This window comes from Harpegnathos saltator, unplaced genomic scaffold (genome assembly GCF_003227715.2).
Source record: "Harpegnathos saltator strain DR-91 unplaced genomic scaffold, Hsal_v8.6 scaffold16, whole genome shotgun sequence".
In the NCBI taxonomy this organism is placed as follows: domain Eukaryota; kingdom Metazoa; phylum Arthropoda; class Insecta; order Hymenoptera; family Formicidae; genus Harpegnathos; species Harpegnathos saltator.
The window spans coordinates 2,148,794-2,174,310 of NW_020229939.1; the positions used below are offsets into that span (position 1 = coordinate 2,148,794).

General features: G+C 47.1%; 1 protein-coding gene across 1 annotated transcript in view; it reads left to right on the plus strand.

Moving 5' to 3' along the window:
- The first annotated feature begins 379 nt into the window (after positions 1-379).
- The window catches only part of mAChR-B (muscarinic acetylcholine receptor), a 53,951-nt gene continuing 28,813 nt past the window's right edge, over positions 380-25,517 (plus strand). Inside the window, exons 1-2 of the mRNA XM_019845373.2 lie at positions 380-1,220; positions 21,898-22,077. Of these exons, the coding sequence (XP_019700932.2) occupies positions 21,980-22,077 (98 nt within the window). The 5' untranslated portion in view covers positions 380-1,220; positions 21,898-21,979. The remainder of the gene's footprint in view (positions 1,221-21,897; positions 22,078-25,517) is intronic.

The window sequence follows — 25,517 nt, forward strand, 5'->3', positions numbered from 1 at the left end:
AACGCTCCTGCGCACGCGTCCGTCGGAACGGGGTTGACTACGACGACGACGACGACGACGACGACGACGACGGTGCACGGCGTCGCGACGCTCACGGCGCTCACTTGAATCCTCGCCGCGTGTTCGTCGGGCGATTCGTCTTGAAAGAGAGCGTGTGCTCGACGTGAACGACGGGTCGAAGAGACGTTTTCTCAGTCCGGACCGGGAAGTCCGGCCGGCTCGCGATTGTCGATCGCGGATCGACGTCTCGTCGAGGATCCGACGTCGATCCCGATCCTGCGTCCGATTTCTGCACGCGCACGTGACTTCCGTTCTCCCTCTCTCCCTCTCTCTCTCTCTCTCTCTCCCCCTCTCTCTCTCTCTCTCTCTTTCTCTTTCTTTCTTTTTTCTCTCTTTCTCTCTCTCTATCTCTCTCTCTCTCGTTCTTTCGCGTGAGATTCTCCGGACGCTACCGGGATGCGTCCTTCGCAAGTATAAAAGTAAACGCGGCGTGCGAAGGTGCAAAGAGACAGGTTCAGTGCAAGTGGAAACGGACGATCCCGAGTCAGCCGAAGGAGAAACAACGCGACTCGAACACGACGAGGGAAAGTCGCACGCGCGCGCGGGCGCGAAAATGTTTCGGAGGGTCAGGAGGAGGCTCGGGTGTCTGACGATTTAACGACTTCGACAAGGTCATCCTCTTCGTACGCTATCGGGCGGACTCGACTGTGTGACTTATCGCCAAGGACGATCGCGCTCGTGGCCGTCGCTCGATGCAGATTACGGTCTAGGACGATCGAATCGACCCAAGTGTGTACGTGGGATCCGACGTGGGATCGAGAAGACGATCTCCGAGTGTACGCGCGGAGCCGCTCGTGGACGCTCGTGAGCAGCGGCGGTGGCGCGATGAGCCACGATTCCTTTTGAACTCTCGTTTCCTGCCATCTCCGTTGATCCTGGACGAGCTGTCGCGGTGCCGATCGACTCGCTCGGGGATCATCATCGATGTACCAACGCCGCGGATCATCCACCGTCCACGGCCGCTGGTGGTCGCGCCGTGAGGTGACAGTGCCGTCGCGTGCCGATCGTGAAAGCCGCCGCCGCGTCGTGCTCGATGCGTGCACGGAAGATGGAAGTAAGAACTCGCGTTCGTGCGTTCGCGTGGAGCACTAAGGGCTGAAGTTTCGGAGTTCCGCTGGCCTACTTCGGCTCTGTCCTCCGACCGGAGAGCGCGCGCAGAGGTGAGAGGCTATCACTTGCTGGTTACTTGTTGCCGTGCCGTGCATTGCGCGAGGCAAATCCGATCGGGTCGATCGCGGCCAACTGGCCGATTTCGTACGCGAGTCGTTCTTATGCCCTGTCGTCGAAGGTCGTCGGAGGCGGTCGAGATTATTTGGGTGCCGTGGAGAACACGGATGTCACGTTCGCCTTCTCCGATTTCTCCAGAGAGAAGGGGAGATCGAGAGAGAGAGAGAGAGAGAGTCCGGAGTTACGGCTCTATTCGGGAATCCACCGTGTCGCTATCGCTCCCTGGTGAAACCGCGTAGCGTAATTCATACTAAGCGTCTTGGATTTAAATCTAAGTTAAGAAGGAGAGAGAGAGAGAGAGAGAGAGAGAGAGAGAGGGGGGGAGAGAGAGGGGGAGGGAGAGAGAGGCGAATAATATAGCGCAAGCTGCGCAGCTTCGTAGTTTCATCGCGAATAGTTTGGGTCTTGGATATCCGATACTCCTCGTTCGAAGATAAAAGCGCATAATTGAACGCTTTCTGCTCCGAAAAATTCGACCTTAACAAGTATATATTCGCATCATTAGCGATTGCTCTACAGACGCGAAATTACCAGCCGAGCAGGCAGAATTAATAAAGATAACCGAACGCCTTTCGCACGCCTTACTTGTTGGAGCGTATCGAGCGTCACGTATCACGCGGATACGAGCGGGGCTTCGGATAAAATTTTTGGTAATTATTTGAAACGCGCAACACCGGCTAAGCGTTGGCAATGCATAATATTCCGTCGAGAGAGCTTAATAAGCGCCGAGGCCAACCGGCAAAAGCTGAGTTTCGCGATCGAGTTTTCCAGTTCGTGCCGCACACTTAGCAGCTCGTCGTGTTCGTCGCGTATATACGCGTTCATTTCGCCCGTATATACGCTATTCTACGTACGTCACGTCATAAAATATAAACAGGCTACCGATATAATATGACAGTGACAGGCCGTAATCGAGTTCGCCTCGACGACGAAGCACGCGAGGAGGAGGTGCGAGAAACAAACGCGACGTTCGCTCGTTGGAGACGACTCGGTTGGCCGGTCGTCGGAGATCTGCCGATTCGTGATTCTTCTCTTCGAGGTCCGACGTAGATTCTCAGCCGATTCTCGCATTTCTACGTCAGTATCGAGCCACTAACCTTTCGTATTGCACGCGCGAGTTTACATATTTGCCATCCAGCGGGGGAGAGATTAGCGCGGCGAGGGTGTATCGTTCGCAAGTACCAGCGATGATCCGCGAGTAGCCCCGGATGTAAACGAACTCTCGATCGCTTTATTCCGCTCGGCCAGGCGGCACCGAGGCCGTGAGTGACGGGCTGCGCGCGGCTTTCGAGCGAGGAAGGGAAAAAAGGGGCGAAAAAGGTACAGGGAGAATCGCCGACAGAAATATGGCCGTCGCGCGGTCGTCCTGCGAACAGGAGGCTTGCATTATCGGATCTTTTTTCCAGTTCTTTTTTTCGCTTCCGCCTCCCGCGCGATGCAGATGGCCCTGACCTACGATCGACTGCCATCGGCAGAACCGACGAAACGGCAGCGATAATCGCGCGCGTGAGCGCGAGCGGCGCGGCGCGGCGCGGCGCGGGCGTATCGTCCGTCATTGTTTGCACAAAAATCATCTTCGAGAGGTCATCGTCGCGATTTGCAATATTTGCATACGTCCGATCGCGGCAGACGCTCGTTAGACGCGTCGTGCGTAGAGTCGACCTGTCGCCTTGCCGGGGGGGGGGGGTCAGATCGCGAGATCGAGGTACTTTTGCAATTTATTCGCAGATCCATCGATAAGCACCGGCGAAACGGAGATTATGAAGGCGCTCGAGCGAAGGGAGCTCGAGCTTCCGTCTCGACGTTCGAGTACGAGGCCGGGAAACGTTTGATTCGCCGTGAGATTGCGATTCGCGAATAACAAGCGGGTTAATATCACGCTGAGCACGATATTCTCTGCCGAGCATCGGACGTGATATTTTCCAGTTTATTTAATCAGCAGATTGCACCGGCCCGGTGAGGAGAAAAAGAAAGCCGCACACGCACGGGGCTTTATCGAGAGGACTGATTACGAGTGTCGAAGGATTCTTGTTAGCGTGTCCTTTGCTCGCCTACGCGTCCGGCCGATCGATAAATATCGATTAGCTTGTACTTTGTATGCGGACACATAAACCTACATCTATATTTTCTTGTCACGGCCGTTTCGCGCGACGAGTGCTCGCGTCTCGAGAGGAGCAATTTTTCCGATAATACAACAAGACTACGAGCAATCAACGACGCTGTATACTCGTTGGTATTGGCAAGAAAGGGAAAAAAAGATGGGAAGAAAAGGGAAGGAAGGGACAGAGAATAGAGGCGCGTTTATAAATAATTTTGGTAAAAAATGTCGCGTCGAATTTACTCGGCTGTGCTCGACGATAAAACTGCGCTGGACACGCCGGCTCTCTCCCCTCTCTCTCTCTCTCTCTCTCTCTCACTCACTCACTCACTCACTCTCTCTCTCTCTCTCTCTCTCTCTCTCTCTCTCTCTCTCTCTCTCTCTCTCTCTCTCTCTTTCTCTCTTTCTTCCCTTCCTTTTCTCACTCTCTTCCTCTCGCTCTATATCTCTCTGACTATCGCAAAAATCGATGTGTAACGTTCAATGTTTTATTCGTCATGACATCGGAAGATAAGTGTACATATCGCGAAATGTATCATGGGCAAAAAGTTCGAAAGTCTGGCAACACTCGCGTGTGCTCGCAGCGATTTTGAAGGTGATTCGATAAAATCCGTTTCGAACTGCTCCATCGTCGGCCCCGCATATTTCGAATATTCGATTATGATTTATGATACGAAAAGTTTTCTTGCCCAAAACTCGCGACAATCGTACGTGATTCTTGATAACGGTATTATCAAGTGAAATACGCCGGATATTATATACGACATCGAGGAGCATTATGTATTTTTTCCTTTTTTCTCTTCCACATAAAGTACCCGAATGACCCGCTGTGTGTATTGAAATGGATCAGATCGAATCCCGTAAGGGCGATTCCGCGGCGACTGTCGGGCAGGGAATATCCGACGAAACTTGTTGCGACGAAACAATTGAACTTTTGTCTTGATAGCGCTTGAACTCGCCGTGACGCGCGGTAATCGTCGCGTGATATCCACCGTTGGCCATTTAAATGTCGCGCGAGAGCGCGAGATGGCCAGCTACGCGTACCTGCCGACTTTTTGTTTAACTCTTATTAATCACGGAACGAGGACAGCGGTTTTCGAAGGCCTCGCACGTCCATTTGTAAACGTCAGCGTACTTATTGCGGCAATTATACACGCGACGCTTCTCGCTCTCTCGTTCCCGGGGGGGCCCGCGTCGTGTCACGTCGTCGAAGCGCGATTCGCGCGCGGCGAAAAGTGCGGTCCGTCTTGCGGTGGCTGCGCCGAGTGCGAACAAATAGAAATTTACTGTTCAAAAATCGCTAGAGATCACAATTTTATAGCGATGCGTTTTTTTATTTTAATTGAACGTTAATCAATATAGGAAAAAGCTGTCGAGTCCGATTTTTGAAAATATTCTTTTAAATTTTGCAGTATTAAAAAGAATTTGTAAGAAGTTATCAAGTTTTGCGAGCCTCTGTTATGTATAAATGGAACAAGTATGATAAAAATAACAAATTCAGCGGAAAAAAGTTGCAAAATAATTTGTTTATGACAGAATTGTTCTCACGAAAACCAAATATGTAGCTTTGATCTGATATTTTCAAATCATCAAGCATCAGGTTTTCAAAACAATAATTTTCTAAATACATTGTTTAAACAATTTTGTTCACATCAGACTTCACATTTATGTTGAACGGCTTTGTATAGTCTATTGCAACGTATATACACTGTGTTAAAACAATGATTTTGTTTATGTTGACAGGAGATTAGCAATTGTTAACTGCCAAATTCTGATTTTTATATCACATTCGTAATCAGCGATGCTGAAAATCTTAGTACACTGTATTGCGCAGCGAAAAGATGGAGAGCTTTTCCATTTGTAACAGAGCCTCGCAAAACTTGATAATTTCTTACAAATTCTTTTCAATACTGCAAAATTTAAAAGAATGTTTTAAAAAATCGGGCTCGACAGTTTTTTTCTACATTGATTAACGTTTAATTAAAAGAAAAAAACGCATCCCAATTGCTAAAAAATTGTGGTCTCTAGCGATTTTTGAACAGTAAATTTCTATTCCTATTATATTTGTTCCCACTCGGCGCCGGTGGGATCCATTGTGAAAGCATACGGACAGATGTTCACGACCGCGATATACGGTCCTCCCTCGGAGGCGGATTTGATTTCACAAATGAATGTTTCTTATCGTCCGGTGCGCCGCGCACGACCACTGTTGTCTCCTCCCCTTCCTCTTAAGCCGCCGACACTGAAGTTGTTAGCGCGCCGAGTGCGTGAAATATTAAAACGCTATTTGCGCTTCGGCTTAATCGGACTTCGTACTGACAGGGTTGTTAATATTGTATACGGCGGATAACTGACGCTTGAAATATTCATCGGCACGTCGCGTCGCACAGTACAAAGTGCTCGGTGGTATGTACGTGATATGTACGAGCGGAACGAGTGTCTTCGTCGCAGGATTATGCGGCGGGAGGGGAACGGGAGGGTAACCCCTCCCATCGTGCGAAATGGTAACATCGCGAGTTACTTAACGTTTAACGTTTAACGTCACTTGCGCTTTTCGCGCAGGAGACCCCTAAGGGAGGCTGCGAATAAATATCCTGCGATGCCTTCAAAGTGAGGATGATGGTCGGGGAAGGGGTTGCAAATTAAATAAGACAGGTATCATGTAACGGAGCACTTGCCCTTAATGAGTGTATTTAATTTAAACATGGCGGTAAGTTACAGGTTTCGTGTGTACCTGGGACGCTTTGTAATTCGAGTTGTATGTGCGGTGAGTGACATCTACGTCGACGGAATCTCAGATTCTTGGTGAACTCTCGCAAGAGTCGTCCGAAGGAATTCCGCTGGGGACTTTAACACACCGTACAGACTCAATTACTTCATTTGAAGATTTAATCCGTAGACGCGTCGAGGGGAATTTCGCAGATTTTCGCGTGGAACAAAATTACCGACTTTCATCGCGTTTACATGTGTGTCGTACACGTATATCAACTTTGCACTGCCCGCGAGCGATTAAACAGACTCTATCAACCTTCCTTCTGCGCTATAAATAAGCCTCTCAATATCCCGTTATCAGCGGCGGCAACGTGCGAGTGGAAAGAAACGGAGTGAAGAAAAAATGTCTCAGAATGATGTCCCATCGGCGATCAAGTCACAAATACACACTTCTGCGTCTCTCTCTCTCTCTCTCTCTCTCTCTCTCTCTCTCTCTCTCGCTGTATTCACCCATATTTCCGCGGCAGAATTCAATGTTCGTTCCGCAAATCGAAGGTGCTCTTGATAGGATTAACTACCGACGCGGTTGGCGTGCGGGACGCGCGAGGGGACGAGAAAATCGATATATACGGGCAAAAGTCTCCGTGTCTTGGTCGAGGTGTCCCCGAGCGATCGTTCGAGCGGGGCAAGACACCGGCGAGAGGAGACACGTGAGTAAACCTGGCGGACGCAATTAACGGAACAACGGCGCGGCTCTATCGAGCGTAGCGCCGGTCGCGAATTCGTTTCGCGGGCGCGCAATTGCCGTTGAGAAAAATCGAAGGAAATAATTACGATTACACTCGGTATATATACACCCCTCGGGTGTACGGGTGCGGGCGAGCGCGCGAGGCACATTTCGCGAACTGAACGATAACGAGCACGAGAGGCGAGGCGAGGCGTCGGGCACACGCCAGCCTTCGTGAATCGCGTTTAACCCAATACGGGAAAAGCGCGTCACGAATGTCTCGCCGTTGCCCCGGTATAACAAGTACGGGACGTGTCCTGGAAAGGAAAAGAGAAAGAAAGAAGGAATGAAAGAAAGAAAGAAAAAAAGAAAGAAAGAGAGTGAGGGGGAAGGGAAGAAAGGAAAGAAAGTAACAGCGCAGCGCGTTCTAATGTTCTTCCAGCCGCGAGACGATGAAAAAGTGACGTCTAAGGTTTCTATAGCTCCAAGCGCTGCTCCAAGCGTATTATCGTATCACTTTTTTTGCCGTACTCCCCGTGCATCGCCGGAGAGGACGAGATTCAACAAGATTGCGACAGAGATATCCCGAGGGAGGAAAGATTATATTTCGTACAAGTTATATCTTCTGATTCTCTCTTTATGACTTCTCTTATCTTCCTCTTCTCTTCGCGAGAATGAATATATTAAGTGCGCGTTAAAAGACGTAGGCAACGTACGCGAATTGTCGGCCGAGGCGCAAGACGACGATCGAACGACGGAATGGACGATTAACGAGTGTTCGGAACAAGCGGAAGATGAGAGAATCGGATGAGATCTGTGACGAGTGAATCACGTGCTTCCCGCTTCGCGTTACCGTTCGTAGCGCAGATAACACTAGTTGACACTGATTTTGTCACAAAAGGAGTGACACACGATTTCGATAGGATCTTTCCCGTAGATTACGAATCTGAAATCCAAAATGTCCCATCACGTCACGTTTTGGAGAAAATGGCGGTCAAAATGCGGTGAAAAAAGACGCGCTTTTGGTACTTTTTGAACCTCTGTCACAAGGAAACGGGACATGATACAATATTGTACGTGGGCTCAAATGAAAGCTTGAACCTTAAACTTTAAATATATAACGCTGAATAACATGTGACGATACTGTGGAGTCGTGTAGCACTGGTTTTTTGACTGGGCGCGCGTCAATTTCGATCTCGCATTTAACAGTGAACCTAGTTGCCCTGTAAAGCCTAAAATAAGCTTATATAAAATAAACCAACTTAAAATAAAAATGTTTAAAAAGTTACTATAAATTATAAAAAAAATTAATGAAATATATAAAAAAATATATATAAGTATTAACGAAACTGTTCTTTTAAGGGTTTCCGGAATCGCTGATTTCATAGCTACTAATCTGATTACCGACAATTTATGTTAACTTTCAATAGCTTTCTTAAATTTTCTTATTTTAAGCTATTTTATCTTACGTTTGCTTACTTGAGACTTTCCGTTGTAATCAGGTTTACTGTCAAACGCGGAGTCTAAATTAGCGCGCGCCTGGTCAAAAAACCAGTGCTACACAATTCCACAATATTGTCACATATTATCCAGCGTTATATATTTTTATATAAGTTTAAGGTTCAAGCTTTAATTTGAGCTGACGTACAGTATTATATCACGTCCCGTCTCCTTGTGACAGAGGTTCAAAAAGTGCCAAAAACGCGTTTTTTTCACATTTTGACCGCCATTTTCTCAAAAACGTGACGTAATGGAACACTTTCAGGATTTCAGATTCGTAATCTACGGGAAAAATCCTATCGAAATCATGTGTCACTCCTTTTGTGACAAAAGTCGCAAAATATAGACTAGTGCAGTTATTCCTGAGGTTGCCTAATCGCGGAGGTATGCCCCCTTTTTCCTTTTTCCATGCGCGATGTAGGCGATTAGGTCATTCGAATATTGCTGTATCACCGGTAGTCATCGGCTTCTTAAATATGCAAACGGAGAAGCCGATTCGTGTGTCACGTGATGTATTATTTTCACGCGATCTCGAGCACATCGCGACTCATCATCGGCCGGCGTTGCCGCTCCTCCCCCTTCCACGCGCGGCGATCTTCGCCGCGTATTCGCGATGTGCCCTATTCGCAGCTATGCAAAACCGCGCGTTTGTTGATTTTCACATCGATCCGGGGTCTCTCGTCGATCTCATTAGCATGATTAATAATGATTTACATGCACGCACCCACCCACGCACGCACGCACGCACGCACGCACGCACGCACGCACGCACGCACGCACGCACGCACGCACGTGCGCACGCACACACGGTATGAGACACACACAGCTGCACGGCGCACAGTACATATTTTCGCTGGAAACACAACGATATTGACCAATTTATGGCTGCTTCTCGGCGGAAGATTCATGTAATCAATGCCAACGATGTGTGTCCTTTGAGTTCAAAGCGACGTAATATTACAGCGCACCGCAATATCCCCGCGACACTCGCACGCCATGTTTTGATTACCATACCCGCAGAACCATAAAATTTAAATTCTCTCCGCGCGATTTTCTATCAACGCTCGCAGTTGAACTCTCTTTCTCTTTTCCTTTCCCTTCCTTTCTTTTTTTTCCTCTTCTTTCTTTCTTTTTTATAAAGAGCAGGCACTCTCGTTCCTCGACGATACGCGGTCGTACGCGGTCGGAGGATAACGAGCACGATTCAAGGAAAGGGGTCACGTCCACGTCGTCCACCTGATCTCTCGCATCGAAATGCAGCGCGCAGGATTGACAATATTAACCTAATTACTCGCCTATCGATATTATATGCGGGACAATCGAACGGCCGCCACGGATACGGGACATTTTTCTTCGTCATTCTGCGTACGCGGCGAGTACGCAGCGAGCGAGGTCGGCCAATTAGCGAGATTGTTTCGGAAAGTGCGCGCTCGCGCGCGGTTACACGCGAGCGCGAGAAGCGCGAAAAATGACGAGCGCGACACGACGCGGACGGCGAGATTTGCGGTCGGCCGGAGCGCCGAGTTTGCCCAAGACACACACGATAATTGTTCGCATTATTAATTTCGCTGAAACGTCACGCCGCGGGAACACACGCACGCACGGCAACATTATGCGGCTGATCGGCTGAAACGGCCGCGGTCCCCGCAAAACGATTCCGGACCGGTTAACTGACGGATTTGCGTTCGTCCGGCATTGTCTACGACGACGCGCGGGAGATAGAAACGTCGGATTAACGGCGCGCATTGTTGTTGCTCCCCATCCCTCCTGTCTGCCGCTGTAGCTATCGTGTTTACTTGATTTCCATTGGTCCACATGTAACGTCCATAGGAATTCAATATGTCGGTCGTATAACGCGAACGCGCGAATCTGCGAGTGGCAGCGAGACTGATTTGCAAGTACAACCGCGGATTTAATACAATGCTTTTAGCATAAGGTAAATGACGCCGCGTTGTTCGCTCGTTCGAGCGCGCGTTGTGCAGCTATGCGTGCACTCCGCACATATCGATTTCGTCGAAATCGCGCGAGGCGAGGGATATCTTTCGGCAGGAAGGGAACAGGACGGAGGATAAGCAGAAAATTCGGGCGGCCGGGAATCTCATATTTCGCGAGCGCGACGTGTCGCTTCGCGGTCAGTTCGCTCTCAAAATGAATTCCGAAGTACGAACGAATAATTTGCGAGTTGCAAATAGGTATACTCTAGACGGACGTTAATATGTATTCGAGATGTGAAGGGATAAAAAGAAGCGTTTTGATGAAAATTCGAGAGACCTCTTCGGAGAGAAAGAAAGGGGGAGAGAGAGAGAGAGAGAGAGAGAGAGAGAGAGAGAGAGAGGCAGAGAGAGAGAGAGAGAGGGAGACTGTTAATTGTCTCGCAAAGGTGAGATAGAAAAGCCGCGCAAATATTTTCGCAGGCCATCGCGGCGGATGGGAAGAAGCTCAGGCAGGGATCATGATCTCGCGGAAATGTTTATAATCTCCGATAATTAAGTTTTACGTATAAACGACGACGAGTTCGGCATGCGGTCCAACGCGCCAATTACTGACACGGACACTCGATTGACTGATCGAAATACGGGGGATACGTGTGTGTCGACATTGTTCCACGTCGGCTCAGCAATCTACGTGAGTCGCTCGAAGGGTGTTTGGACTGCGAGTTCTATCGCGTTCAAATGAGTCGAAACCATTTCCTCGTCCGCGTTGATATCATATCGCGAGTTCCCTCGGAGAAGTATTTCACAGTTTTCCTACTAGTGAAAATGATTTCACCTCTACTTTGTTAATCCACCGCCGGATATTGGATCGTATGTAAATTCGGTGTGCGATATATTTCCAATTTTATTCGTTCGCGCACACACACACATATACGCGCGCATTTATACGCTTCGTGGAAGCAGAAGACGCCTCATTACTGTTTCCATTTCTCCCGTGCTTTCTCGATCAATTTGCCGTTCGCTTTACTTTGGCTGCCGGCTTGCGCACATTTCCGCGACCGATCTCTCCCCGTATAACTTTTGCATCTCCAACGTTAAATATTTTCTTACATCTAAGAACATAATTTGACACACGAGCGTAATTAATTAATCAACTACGTATTATAATACGTCAGCATGATTCACTCCCCCATGAAGGGAGCCGAGTCGAATCTACGAGGGAATCTCTCTCTTGAGACGCGAACACTGAGACGCCGTTGAAAAAATCACTCAACGTGGCGAACCGCCACGTTCGCTTTGCGAGCCGTGTGGATTCGTTCTCCCCTGCGGCGCGAGTCAATCGGCGAGAATTAACGCATTTCTCCACGTATAAATCGACCTAATCCCAGGCAAGCGGGAGCTCCATCTCCGCCCCTGGATATTCAATCAGCCGGCTGGTGGCGGCAACTTCCTTCGTTCAAGCCAAATAGAAAGCTACGGTTCTCTCTCGCAGACGAGAATTATTTGCAAGTCGCAGCCGAAGCCGCGTCGCGACCGCGTTCGCGCTCGTGCGCGTGCGACCAAGATTCACAGTCGGAAATCTACGTCGGTCGGACGTAAATTGCTGATTAGTGAGTAGTCGAGGATTAACTTCCTCAGCCGCCGCCGCCGCCGCCGCCGCCGCCGCCGTGCTCGTTACTGGCCATGTGTCCTCGTGAAGGTTCTATTGCGAGCTGCTAGACGCTTCTCCGCACGACACGCCGCGTGAATCGCGCGCGCATTTATCGCACGGCTCTCACTGCGACGGATAATTGTCGAGATAAAAGCGTACAGACTGTTTCAGAATTCAACGGGAACTCGGTTGCTCTTCGCTGAAGTCGGTCGCTTTTCCAGCGTGAACTCAATGTATATACTCGAGTCCGTTCCGAGTTTGTAATCTTCGAGATTGCGGCTTACATTGACAATCGTTGCTGGAAAGCCCGAGTCTCTTGCGCGAGATACTTAGATTTGAATTCAGAGCGGTCGTTCAAGCGTTATCTGATTAGGAATTAAATGAAGAATAACGTTTCACTCGGTTTCTACGTTGCGTCTTTGAAGCTTGGTTGCCGACCCTCAGTTTCCTTTATCAACAATTATTTATGATTCATAAATTGCCGATTCTTCAGCAGTTCCTTTGCTGAAAGAGGCCAATTTGGAAGCGACGGAAGAGTTCGTAGATAAAACGTGACTCCACCGATCTCGAGATATGGGCGCAGTCTATATATATATATATATATATATTCCGTTATCGATGACGTCGGATAAGAAAGAATGGCTGATTTATATAGAAATATGTGACGGACGATGCAGCTATTTTGCGCGTTAAATTACGTGCGTTTCATAGATTCGATTACTGCGATTACGTTGAGTAGAACCTCGTTTCGAGCGAGTTTTCTCGGGCTTTTTTACTCGGGCTTATCACTTGCGATAAACGAGCTAATTGGATCTTACAACACGCGCGCGCCTTTGGCGTATTATTCCGATATTTAAACTCCCGGGTAAATTACCACCGTGTGCCCACCAGTCGATCGTTATCAAATCATGACTTCTATTACTTCTGTTACTGGATTGTTTACTACGGCTAGCGATCACGGAAAGGGAACGTCGTTGACATGTGTGTGTTTGTGTGTGTGTGTGTGTGTGTATATATACACGCGCGCGCTACGAAATCCGTTTTATGCGGATGCAGAATTTTTCAGTTCAAGCGGGTCTTTCGTTGTCGCTGGGCAGATTGTCGTACCTCAGAGATATCAAAAACGTATTTCGCTGAGCGTATTTTTATCGATGCAGCGAAGTAATGTCGCCGGCTGTGAAAACGGAGTGACGTAAATTTGTTACCGTCGGAAACTACTTTTACCGTAGCAAATCGGCTCTCGTTATAATGTTACGTCGAAACAGCAGCACGTCTCCAAATGGCGTTACGCCGTAATTCCGCCGACAAAAGTGAAGCGGTCTGATGTTAATCGAATAAGCCGTTGTAAAACGCAACGCGTCGATTAACGGATTAGCGCTCGCTTAACTACTCGAGAGGATCTCTGACGATTTCTGTTTTTTCACAGACTCCGCGGGAAGTAGGGAGAGGAAAGAGGCTTCAGCTTGAAGCACCTCCGGTTTATGCATTAAAAAAAAATAAATGTTGAGAGATAAACGCGGAGTACGGAGAAAATGCGCCGCGGGAGAGCGCGAAAGTACGAATGGAACGGAATCTTGCAGCCGTAAATAAAAGCAAACCGTTATTCCCAATTCAATCTCGGGTGGGTTTAACTTTGGCAAAACCGTCGAAGGCCGCGTGTTAAAAACTCAGGAGAAAAGGTAGGGTGCAATCAAACTTACTCTGCAGAAGGATCGACGTCGAATGAATAGGTGAGAGGAGGTGCGCGCGCGCGCGCGCGCGCATAGCGAGCCTTGGGAAGGCTCCGGTATATTACGTCGTGACGTAACACATCGCGGGATTTACGCTGTACATCTTTCTCTTCTCTTTTCGCTCTTCCCCCTTTCCCCTTCTTTTCTCCTCGAGTGTACGTACACGCGCGCATTAGCGGGCCGTTAATAAGTATAGTATGCGCGTATGAATCGTTAACCGATCGCGGCGCAACTGGGGCTCACTGACTAAAATTGATTAATAAGCTATTTCACGCGAGCGAGCCGCGTGGCAAGGGAGCCGCGTATTTTTCGACGCCTGATGAATTATTCGCGGAGATACACCGCGCTCGGTGATGAATCGCTCTGCGCTTTTTATTTATTTTTTTTTTTCATGTTCCTTTTTTCTGGCAGCGTGTACGCCTGGCTACGAATAGATGTGCGTTAATTGCGCTGTATCAATAAGAGTGATTGATGACACCCACTGGCCAAGTTCCCGCGCGAATGTCGTCATGTTGGACGGTCGCTCGCGTTGGCCGTCGAATCGATGGCTCGAAGCCGGGGCGAAAAATCGCCGACTCTCATCAGCGGATGAAGCGTAAGAAGTTCTCGGTTACCTGGACAAAGATACATATCACGTCCCGACTAGAAATTTATCCCATGGTCCTGATCAGGTTAACCTCATTTGGACCCAATCATCAGGTCCCAATAATACTATCGGGTCCTAGTAAGTCATGTAACGCAGCGTGGATATCAGAACTTTAGGACGGGATTACGATGAACTTTACGTAACGGGACGCGACGGGACGTGAAGTGACGTTACGTGAATTTGACGTTTGAGGTTATATTAGTGTGAGAGATATTTTTCGAAGAAGAATTCAGTTTGGCGACGGGCATAACCTGATGAAAGAACTCCGTTTTTTAAAGTGTCACATGAACAGTCCGACTTGACGGATCGCGACATCTAAACTTGACATTGGCAAGCTTTACGTCGCGTTAACTTCCGATATTTCACGTCACGTTACGTAAAGTCGATCGTAACTAGCCGCATATAAAACAATGTGTTTTAGATTTTGTGTCACTTCACGTTCCGTCGCGTCCCGTTACGTTAAGTTCATCGTAATCCCGCCCTTAGTAAGGATTCGTAATCAGGTCCTTATTGAGTTACCTTATGGAATCCTTATTATGTTTTTTTCTTCAAATTATAGCTCCTGATTACTCGCCACGGCTATATTGGATGATGACATTAGAAATAAGAAATGACACGCTGAGAATTCTTTCATGTCACTTCCAAATAAGAAGATATTTGAATGAAATAATATTTCAAATCGCTTGAGCGTAAAATGTTTCGGAAAATGTTTTGGTTTCGGAAAAGAAACATCAAATGAATATCATAAGATCATGAAGTATCACAAGGTGACAAGACATAAAGTAGTGTTAAAGAGAAAAGTTGCATGTCACGTTAATTTTACAACTATTTAATGACTGCTAAAAAAAGGATAGTTTCTGTAGCATTTTACAAATATATTCAAGTGATCCGAAGTGTTTTTTCAATGCAAACATCTTTATATTTGGAAATGACACCCAAAAATTGTTTCGTTAAAACTTGATAATGCAAATCATATTAGGTACAATGAATAAGATCCCGACAAGGACCTGATTAACTGAACCATATTATATCATACACTAAGTTGGTACATTAAGGTCCTAATGTGGACCCAATCATTACAACCTTATAAAGGTCTTCCTTACTCATTTGTCGTTAGGACATTATAAGGACTGACTTACTTAGGATTAGCTTTCATTCACTCTATTAGGTTCTCATCAATGTTAGATGAACCTGATCAAAATTTCTAGTCGGGGTGTCGTTACACGTGTAATCATCCATTACAGTTCACTCGGGACAGTGAACGGCGAGGCTGACAATTCGCGCCTCGCGGAGATACGACGGCGGTCAGTTTTCGAACGGACCAAAGTTTTCGCCACAGTCCGGATGGCATGGCTCCAGATCCCTTGTCGCCGTGAGTTGTTCCGTGGCAATCGTCAGCGCCGACTTTTCAAGAAGGAGACAGCCCAGGCGAACATATTTTGAGTACAAGGTGGCTCAATCGGGAACTCCTCCAGAAAAATTCGGGGGAGACTCCAAAGTGGAAAGGAGCGTAACTCGAGAAGTTACATTCGCCGACACTTCGCGGCTCAAAGGCGAATCGTTACACCCTGGGCACGTAGTGCAGGAGTGAAGGAGGGGCTGGGGGGAGAGAGTGGAGGGGGAGGGTAGAGAAGACTGTGCAGTTTACGACGATAATTGGAGCGGAGTCCTGTACGAAAGGAAACGCATCGGGAAAGCTGCGCATTTGCATACGCTGCTTTTCGTTATGGAAGTAAGTCACGAGTCGCGCCGTCGCGCGTGCGCGCGCGCGGACAAATTCTCGAGTGCTGCTCGGCTGCCTTCTCCGAGACGAATATAAGAGAAACAACGTGCCCTCGACCTGTCGCGAAGTTGTTTACATCTGGAAATCGGCCACTCCGCTGTGCGACGTGCTTATGCGGATCGAAGTTCCTTTCTCACTCGCTTCCCTTTTCTTTTGTTTTTCGAGCGTGATATCGTAGGCGAGAAGTAGGCCGGCCGCGCGCGCGCGCGCGCGCGCGCAAATGTCAATCGCGATGTCTCGTTGCGCGCGTTTCCTCCGGACGACTCGCTCGGCAATTTCACCCCACGCTTCTCTCACGGAGCATTCGACAACGGCGAAAACGCGCCGCCGTAACCGCTCCCTCCCCTTACTCCGGTCTCGTTTCCATAATTCTCCTTCTTATATTTTTCATCCTGCACGCGGCCGGCGCCGCGCCCTTGCTAATCCGCGGCGGGCGGGAGGAACGCCGGCGAAATCACCGCGTAGCGCTTGGAGAGAAGGAAAAAAGCAAAAAGAAGAAGAAGAAGAAGAAGAAAGCGCAACGTCGATCACCGCGTTGTTCGCGCGAGCGAACGAATGCGCTCGTTCCTCGCACTCGCGCGAGAGCGAGGAGGATCGGCGCGAAAGTTTCGCGATATTTCTCCTCTCGTCGCGCGGCGAGCAGCCCTCTAGTCGCGGGCGTAGCAAAGGGGGCGGGAACAAAGCGCTCACGCTTGTAAGATGAAAGAAAGGGAGACTGCCGGGGTAGCGGGGTAGCAGGGCAAGCGGGAGATTGCATAAATTTGCGAGCTGATAAAGCCCGAGGTAGCGCGCGTTACTCGTTTCCCGTCCGAATTTATCCACCCTCCGTGCCGCCCCCGCCGAGAACGAGCATTCGCCGAGACAGAGGCCCCCGGAGATGAGAATGATAAAATGTGTCACGGCTGATTTCCAGCCGGCGCGGACTGCCTAGTAACCGCTCGTAATCGTAATTCCGCGGTTCCACGGCAGGGGGGAGGGCGGCGGGGGGAGCAAATATTTCACGGCGATGCAAAAGGCGCGCGTCTGAGATTCGAGTCTGACGCTCGCTCGCCGAGCCGAGCCGTCGACATTGTGCCGGATTACGCTTCCTCGTTCACGCTTTCACGCGAGCTACCTTATTTGTTCATATTTAACTAAGCTCAATTAATTAGCCGGATAAAAGGCTAGCTGCCGGCTAACGCGCGAAGTGTGTAGGACCAACCCAGAGAGGAAGATAACGAACGGGGGGGGAGACACACTTGCCTATATATACCCGAAGCCGGGCGAAGCAACTACGCGAACTACGCTGGCGCACGCATAACATTAGGCGATTATTCAAACGAAGCCGCGCGGCATGTGCGGCTATCTACTCTACGCGCGCTCCGCATAATTACCGAGCTAGTTTTTTAGTCAAGGGCATGATTAACGCACGGGCCTTCTACATCTTGATCTGAAATTAGCGAACGAGGAAGTATGATCTGTGCGATTTCCACGTCGGGTACAAATGGCTGACGGTGTCGTCCGCTGAAAAATGTGCCTGGCGCACGCAATCCTTTAATTATTTTAACTATCTCGGATCTAGATGCCGAATATGTTAGGGTTACATCTAAATTTGGAATGTGTATCTCACGCGTGCGATTTCTTTTATAAATTCTAACACACACACACACATCGGGAGACTTCAACTTGATATCTCATTTTCCGAGTTTTCATTTACACTTTGTGACGCAGAGACCGCTATAATAAAATGTGTATCAGTTACGACCGTGTATTATCGGCTGAGGAGACGCTGAATATTCATTTTACAAGCAAAAGAATGAAAGAATGAGAGAAAGAGAGAGAGAGAGAGAGAGCGAGAGAGAGAGAGAGAGAGGGAGAGAGGGGGGAAGAGAAATCTCTGATATTCTTGGATATAATAGTAGCTTGTGCTAATTGGGATCACGTTAAACGGCGGAGATGAATCCTTTTCTTTTATGCATCGGCTCGCCGATCTCACAGTCTCGTTTGCGTAAAATATTCCTTCTGTTTCCGACGTTATTGACTGCGCACCGTAATGCAAATCGCAAATCATGATCGATCGCGCGAAAGCGTGCGGAATTCGAGACGAACCTCGTGTTACTTAAAGCCCACTCGACCGTGTCCTCCTGCGCGAAGTGTCCCATCATTTCTTTCTCCGGTGAATCGATAAACGCATTAGCGGCCGTAATATTGGGAAGAAATGAACACTTTCAGGACACTGTCGTCGTCGTAGTCGTCGTCGTCGTCGTCGTCGTCGTCGTCGTCGTCGGGTAATTGTCGAGAGATAACGATATTATCATGCAGATACGCTATTGTATAGACCGCGGAATGAAAGAAATAATGTGCTGAAAGAAGTGATTGTGTCAATCTGATAAATATTGCGTGTCACTTCTCCAAACTCATAAATATGTATCAGTTCGCGTTGCAACGTTCGCCCCGTTGAACTGCGTTACTATATGGAAAATATGTAACGCCATCGATCGCATTACATACGTATGCGCGTGTGTACAAACGCTAATGAGCCGCATTTCGCCGGGGCAGAAAATTGGCGGGGTGCAACGATAATGAATCTTGCAAGCACGGCGACGGCGACGGCGACGGCGCGTCGCTCGTCATCTTTAAACAACGGGCCGGCAAAGGAGAAAATTGAAACGTAATTGCGATGCCTGGCACTCTGACGATGACTTCTGCGCGGCTAATGGGTCAAGTTCTCGCTGACGCATTGGGGCGGAAACACGTGAGTGTTAAGTACGTGTCAACGACAATCACCGCCGACAGCGTGCCGCACATTTCCGATTAGAATCCGACGAATATTCATATGCGATAGATTCTCACTTCTGCAAATTGCAATGTTTGAGAAATGTGAAAACGCAGTATCTATTATTATCGTTACATTGTTTTCAAATTTATATTCGTATGACGTTGCAATTCGAGAAGTCTTATGTACGCAGTTCTCGTTCAAACGCGCGTTAATATGGCCGCGCTTCAAGGAACGTTTTCACGCGATAATATAACGCGAATTTCTCACGAATGCTCGAATCGAAGAGATACAAAAAACATACAAAATCGCAACGCTTATCGTTATTGCTCATTTCGTCGTAGCTCGCTCGCCAGCTAGAAATTAACCAAGTATATGCGTGCCGTTATCGCATTATACGAAGGCGCAAGAATTATTCATCGCTCACGTATGTGAAATATTTTAGGCTTGTAATGCGGTTCACCCGACGATCTTCTCACGAATAAGTGTACGACGAAAATGACGCGTTTTAGCGTTACGGGTAGAGCTTGCCGAATCAGGGTGCTTGATTAATTGATGATCTGCCGATCAGCCACGCGTAAAGGCCTTCACAGGCTTGAACGAATCGCGAACGGATATTTACCGCTCGCTTCCTCCGATATGATATTAACGTCATCGAGTCCGCAGCGTCGAGTCGTGGTTATATTATCGTACGATTGACATCGGAATATCATTAACCCATTACTTCCCAAGCGAACATTTTATAGTCGATTGGTTTTTGGCTCAAAAAAGTGATAAAATCACATGAAAACTAATAACAGAATATGCTTTCCCACGTAAAAAAAACCTTTCAGAATCTGGAGTCATAATTTTCAAATTAGCAAATTATAATTCAATATGGCGGCTCAAAATTGACAAAAATTTTTTCATCGACTATGAGCTTTTTACTGTGGGAAACTTTGAAAAATTTTGTCCAGAGCTGTCAAGGACAATTGAATTGACAGAGTTTGGCTACTCGAAGGATAAACAATGATTATTGATTTTATTTTTCAACTGATTCAAGATGGCGGATGCAATATAGCGTCCGGGTGTCAGTAATTCTCCACAGATTTGTAAATCAGAAGGGGAGTGTAGAAAACGTACAAATATTTTTTTTCAATATTTTCCAGAAAAGCATATGCAACGAATGTTTCGAAAACTTCCATAACTCATTATAAGTTTTGAGATATATTTTCTCAAGTGTTCCAACATTCACCTGAATCATGGACTCGGCGACCTCAAAAACATATGAAATAAGTATCCACACACATAGTTCGCAATAAAGTATGATTCTCGTGGCATTCGGATGCCATTTTGCAAAATTGAAAACGGATCTAAGATTCGTGTTCAGCGACGTCAAAAACATAAGAAATGACTATTCACACACATAAATCGCAATGAAGTATGACTTTCGCGTATTTGGACACCATATTGCATTCGCCATCTTGAATCGGTTGAAAAATACAATCAATAATCGTTGTTTATCCTTCGAGTAGCCAAACTATGTCAATTCAATTGTCCCTGATAGCTCTGGACAAAATTTTTCGAAGTTCTCTACAGTAAAAAGCTCATAGTCGATGAAAAATTTTTTGTCAACTTTGAGCCGCCATATTTAATTATCAGTTGATAATTCCAAAATTATCCAGGTTCTGAAAGATCAGGTTTTTTTACGTGGGAACGCATATTCTGTTATTAGTTTTCATGTGATTTTATTACTTTTCTGAGCCAAAAACCAGTCGACTATAAAATGTCCGCTTGGGAAGTAATGGGTTAAGCGAATACGCGAAGCATGACTAGGAGAAATTAATTTCTATTCTCTCTTTTATTTTTAAAGTCTTAATATTAATATATCGATATTAAGATATAAGTCTTAATATATCACATTCACCTGAATCATGGACTCGGCGACTTCAAAAACATATGAAATAAATATCCACACACATAGTTCGTGCGCGAAACGTGAAGAACGAGACCTGACGTGGCAGTTCAGTCGAGTCGTTCGCATAATTGTATTCTTATGTACAATTTCCGTTATGTTCAGGAAATTAACATTATACTCGCAGTCGAAGGCTAAAAGCGACATATACGGAGGTCACAATCCATTTGATCGAGTCGCCAGCCGCGTTTTAGCGCTGGCGAGTCGAAATGAAATATGCACGATGAACCTTCAAAATAAGAACATCGAAAGTTCATTGGCGAAGTTACACGCGAGCCATTAAACGACGATATAGAAATGCCTTCTATCGACAGCATTTTCCCTTCCTCTCTCTCTCTCTCTCTCTCTCTCTCTCTCTCTCTCTCTCTCCCTCTTGTTTTTATATACAAGTAGCATTGTAATCGTACTTAAGCCTGTACAATAGCCACTTTTTCTAGAAAGTAATCATAAATGTAAAGCACGAGTCGTCGTGCCACACGCGAAGGGTTTTTGCGTTTCATTTGCTTGACCTTGGCAATTCCATTTTAGCCACTCGCAATAAGATATCTATTATCGACATTTGGGGTAATCTTAATTCGTGTTTAATAGCAGTCAAGCCATGCCTGCTCGTTGCGCGATTCCATTTGCAGCGATAACGACTTCTCAATCGTTACTATTATATATGCCACGACAGAAAGTCTTGTTTCTCGCATTCGTGGTTTTCTGTACGTATATTAGTCAGTCTATTAGTCAGCTTGTTTATTCTGCTAAAAGAAAAAAGAAATAGGCAAAAGGAAGAAGAAAGGCTCGTCGACGTTAAACCGCCAAGATTCCTAATATCGAGGATCAAAAGACGAGAAAGGAAAAATTAGCTTCTTATAGAGAAAACACTTCGACGCGTTTCGTTTCCCTCGTTGAACATCGTTATCCTTCTGCGGTTAAATCATCGCAGCCCAATTTTGTGTGCTGTCGCTGACCTATTAAGCTAAAGTCTTCTAGTCTTTAATGAATTTCTTGTTGTAAAGAATCTCGTTGTCAAAACGCGTGCGTATTGCCAAGGGCTGCGAATGTCCAGCGAAATGCGTTAAACATAAGAAGACGCAAGAACGGTGTGTTTCTATCGAGGCTTGCGTGCTTCCAGGATGTCCGAGAGATGACTGAGTGCTGAGGAGGAGGAGAGGGCGCAGTGGCATCGAAGATTGCTGCCACTTCGGTCTGGTGGAATGGAGATGAACGGCACCGAAAGCAGCCTGAACGGCACCGAGGTCAATCGCACTTCCGCGCCTGTCTTCACTATTGGAACGGATTTTATCACGCAATGGTGAGCGAGAGGAAGTACGCAGTGTCTCCCGGTTCGAAATGCCGCGAACTTTGGGAGGCGAGGTCGCGGCTGAACGTGGATTGCACACGGAGAGAAGACTGATCGAATCAACGTGACAATGAACGACGAACCAGACCAGTGTTTTCTCGACGGAGGAAACCGAATTTCCGGTTGTTGGAGAGCGAATTCGATCCGGGAGAGAACCAGGAATTCTGTCATTCGAGAAATCTGTCGAGAACTAAGAAATTATGTTATCGCGGACTGAATGCAGCGGCCCTAACCGCTACTACAAGTTTCGTGATTGAAGAAATGATGTTCCAAGTGAAGCAACAATTCGGCTTTCAGAGTCGGAGATTTTCCTTCCTTCAGCGAAAACGCGTTTGGTTCGTTCGTCGTCGCGTTAATTCAACCAATCGGTTTTGGCCGATGCAACTTTCCGAAACCGTCGCTGACGTGCAGTCCCGCGATTGCTCCTCGGCAATTTTAGCATCCGGGCCGCGTCTGGTATCCCCTGATATCTACGTCGTATCTACGTGGCCGTGCTTATTGCTGTTTCCACTACGACGTTCCCGTGGTCGTTATACGCGATTAGAGCGGATCTCACGTCGGGAATCCCGTAAACATTTCTCGCTAGCGCGTCGTTCGTAACTTCGTAGCATCGTCGCAACTTTAGATCGCTCGAATTCAAAAGTTCCGCACGCGGTATCACCGGTGTTTAGAACAATCGCGTTTGTTAATCTCTCGAGGGAGCCATCAATCGCAATGAGGGCAGCGCTCGTGGAAGCCGTATGGCGTCATATCAACGAGGAATAACGTCGACGCGGAAACGAGATGAGCTCGCTAGCTCGAGCGTATCGGCCTTATATCTTACTTATCGAAGAATTTATTTCCGCAAAATGTCCTCGCGTGCGCGCACGCGTGGATACCTTACGAGACAGTTATGGCGTTTTCTCGTATCTCTCGCATGCCCCTCTTTCTCGTGGATTACAGCGTATTGCTCTCAAATTCTTCTCGCTGGCGTGCAGCACTTGCACTCTCTAGCGCCACTCGCCCCATCGATTTTCGGCATTCCCGAAGGATTCCGCGCTGTGGGAAATTCCAGGAAGGCAGATTGATTGGTAAACTCACGCTAATAAGATAATAGTGATTGACGTTGTTCGTTGACGCGCATACTATTCTACATTATGTTCTACGAGCGAGGCATCGTATTTTCTAAGTCGGTTAATTTTTAAACATACCCCCAAAACTTGTACATGATCATTTATACGAGAAGTTGGACGGATATGTTTATCTGTCGAATTATTTGGCTCTCAGTGGTCGTGAGTCACCTGTGTGACGAGGGATTCGCCTCGCCGGATCGCCGAGCGAACGCGGCTCATTCAAATATGCAGAAGAGAATCAAACGAAAGAGTCAATATCTCATCAAACATACCGTGAATTCGATTACGTTTTTACCTCTCTCTCTCTCTCTCTCTCTCTTTCTCTCTCTCTCTCTCTCTCTGTTGCGCGTCTCTCTGTTGCAAGTCTCCTATATTTCTGAGGTATTTATAGAAATTAATTTTGACGAATATCACGTCGCATTTGCGTCGCGTAATTCGTCAACGAACGCACCAAACAACGTCGGCGCGACGGAAACTCGCTCGCGAAAAGCACATTGTCCGCGCCGTGAGCGGCGATCATCCTCTTTAAAAAAGTGCGTGTCAATCGAAAGTCGAAATCTCTCGAATCTCTCGAAGTGTTGAAGCCTCTTTTCCGCGAGGCTGATTAGTCGTCACGACGACGTTGCATTGCAGCCGGCTTCGTGCCGTTTGCAATGCAACGTCGTTTCGCTGCCTTTGCGGCGAATGACAGCCGAGTGACAGTTTGTACGAAAGGAGTAATAACGGGGTTATATCAGGTTAACAATTTTATAACATAAAATAATAAGCTATAATTTATTTTTCTCGGATAATGGTAATAAATATAACGAGAGAGAGAGAGAGAGGGGGGGGAGGTGTGAGAGAGAGAGAGAGAGAGAGTGTGTGAAAAAGAGTGAGAGTGTAAGAGATAGAGAGTGAGAAAGTGAGAGAGAGTGTGAGAGAAAGAGAGAGAGTGTGTGAGAAAGAGAATGTGAGAGAGAGAGACAGCGTGTGAGAGATAGACAGTGTGTGTGTGTGTGTGTGTGTGTGTGTGTGTGTGTGTGTGTGAGAGAGAGAGAGAGAGAGAGAGAGAGAGAGAGAGAGAGAGAGAGAGAGAGAGAGAGAAGAGAGAGAGAGAGAGAGAGAGAGAGAGAGAGAGAGAGAGAGAGAGAGAGAGAGAGTGAGAGAGAAGGGGGTGAGTGAGAGAGAGGAGGGTGTAAGAGAGAGGAGAGTGTAAGATACACGAGAGTGTATGTGAGAGAGAGAGAGAGAGAGAGAGAGAGAGAGAGAGAGAGAGAGAGAGAGAGAGAGAGAGAGAGAGAGAGAGAGAGAGAGAGAGAGAGAGAGAGAGAGAGAGAGAGAGAGAGAGAGAGAGAGAGAGTGAGGGGGGGTGAGGGAGAGCGAGAGAGTGCGTAAGAGAATGGAAAGTGTGAGAGAGAGGGGAGGATGAGGGAGGGAGGGAGGGAGGGAGGGAGGGTGGGTGGGTGGGTGGGAGGGAGGGAGGGAGGGAGGGAGGGAGGGAGGGAGGGAGGGAGGGAGGGAGGGAGAGAGAGAGAGAGAGAGAGAGAGAGAGAGAGAGAGAGAGAGAGAGAGAGAGAGAGAGAGAGAGAGAGAGAGAGAGAGAGAGAGAGAGAGAGAGAGAGAGAGAATGATTGAAAGGGAGTGAGAGGGAGGATTTGGAGAGTGTGGGGGGAAGAGGGGAAGACAGAGAGCTTAAGATGATCTTGAATAGAATGTTAAACGTCGAAATTTTCACTGGTTACACGATTACGCATTACTATGCAGAAAATATGTGTCATGAAATTTCAAACTGTATGCTCCTAATACATCGTATGTTGGAGTCGGATATTATTGTTGCTTTCAAATCACACTATTGTGCAAGCCGTAAATTTAGATTACCTAACGGTTCAAGTGTAACAATATTACAAAATTTGCAATTTCTACGAACAACATTTTTAAACAGTTATATTACGAAATTTAAACATTTGACAATGCAATAAGAAAAAAGTTGAAGAAATATTCCATCGGCATAATCTAGTACAGTTTCTAAAATCTCAGCATAATTAGCATAATTAAGGAAAATACAGAATTCGAAAAGTGAAGGACAAGTTTACGCAGATCGCAGATACAGTACGTTTCGTTTACAAACGTTTAAGAAATTTCCGCTTTTCTTATACAGGGTGATTCGAAACAATCTGTTGTCCTTAATATACCATATTCTTGAACAAATTCTAAGACTATTTTTCCTCTTGTAAAATATTATCCGACGCTTAGTTACTGAGTTATTAAGATAAATAGTTCGTCTATTACGGCCCGTGTACA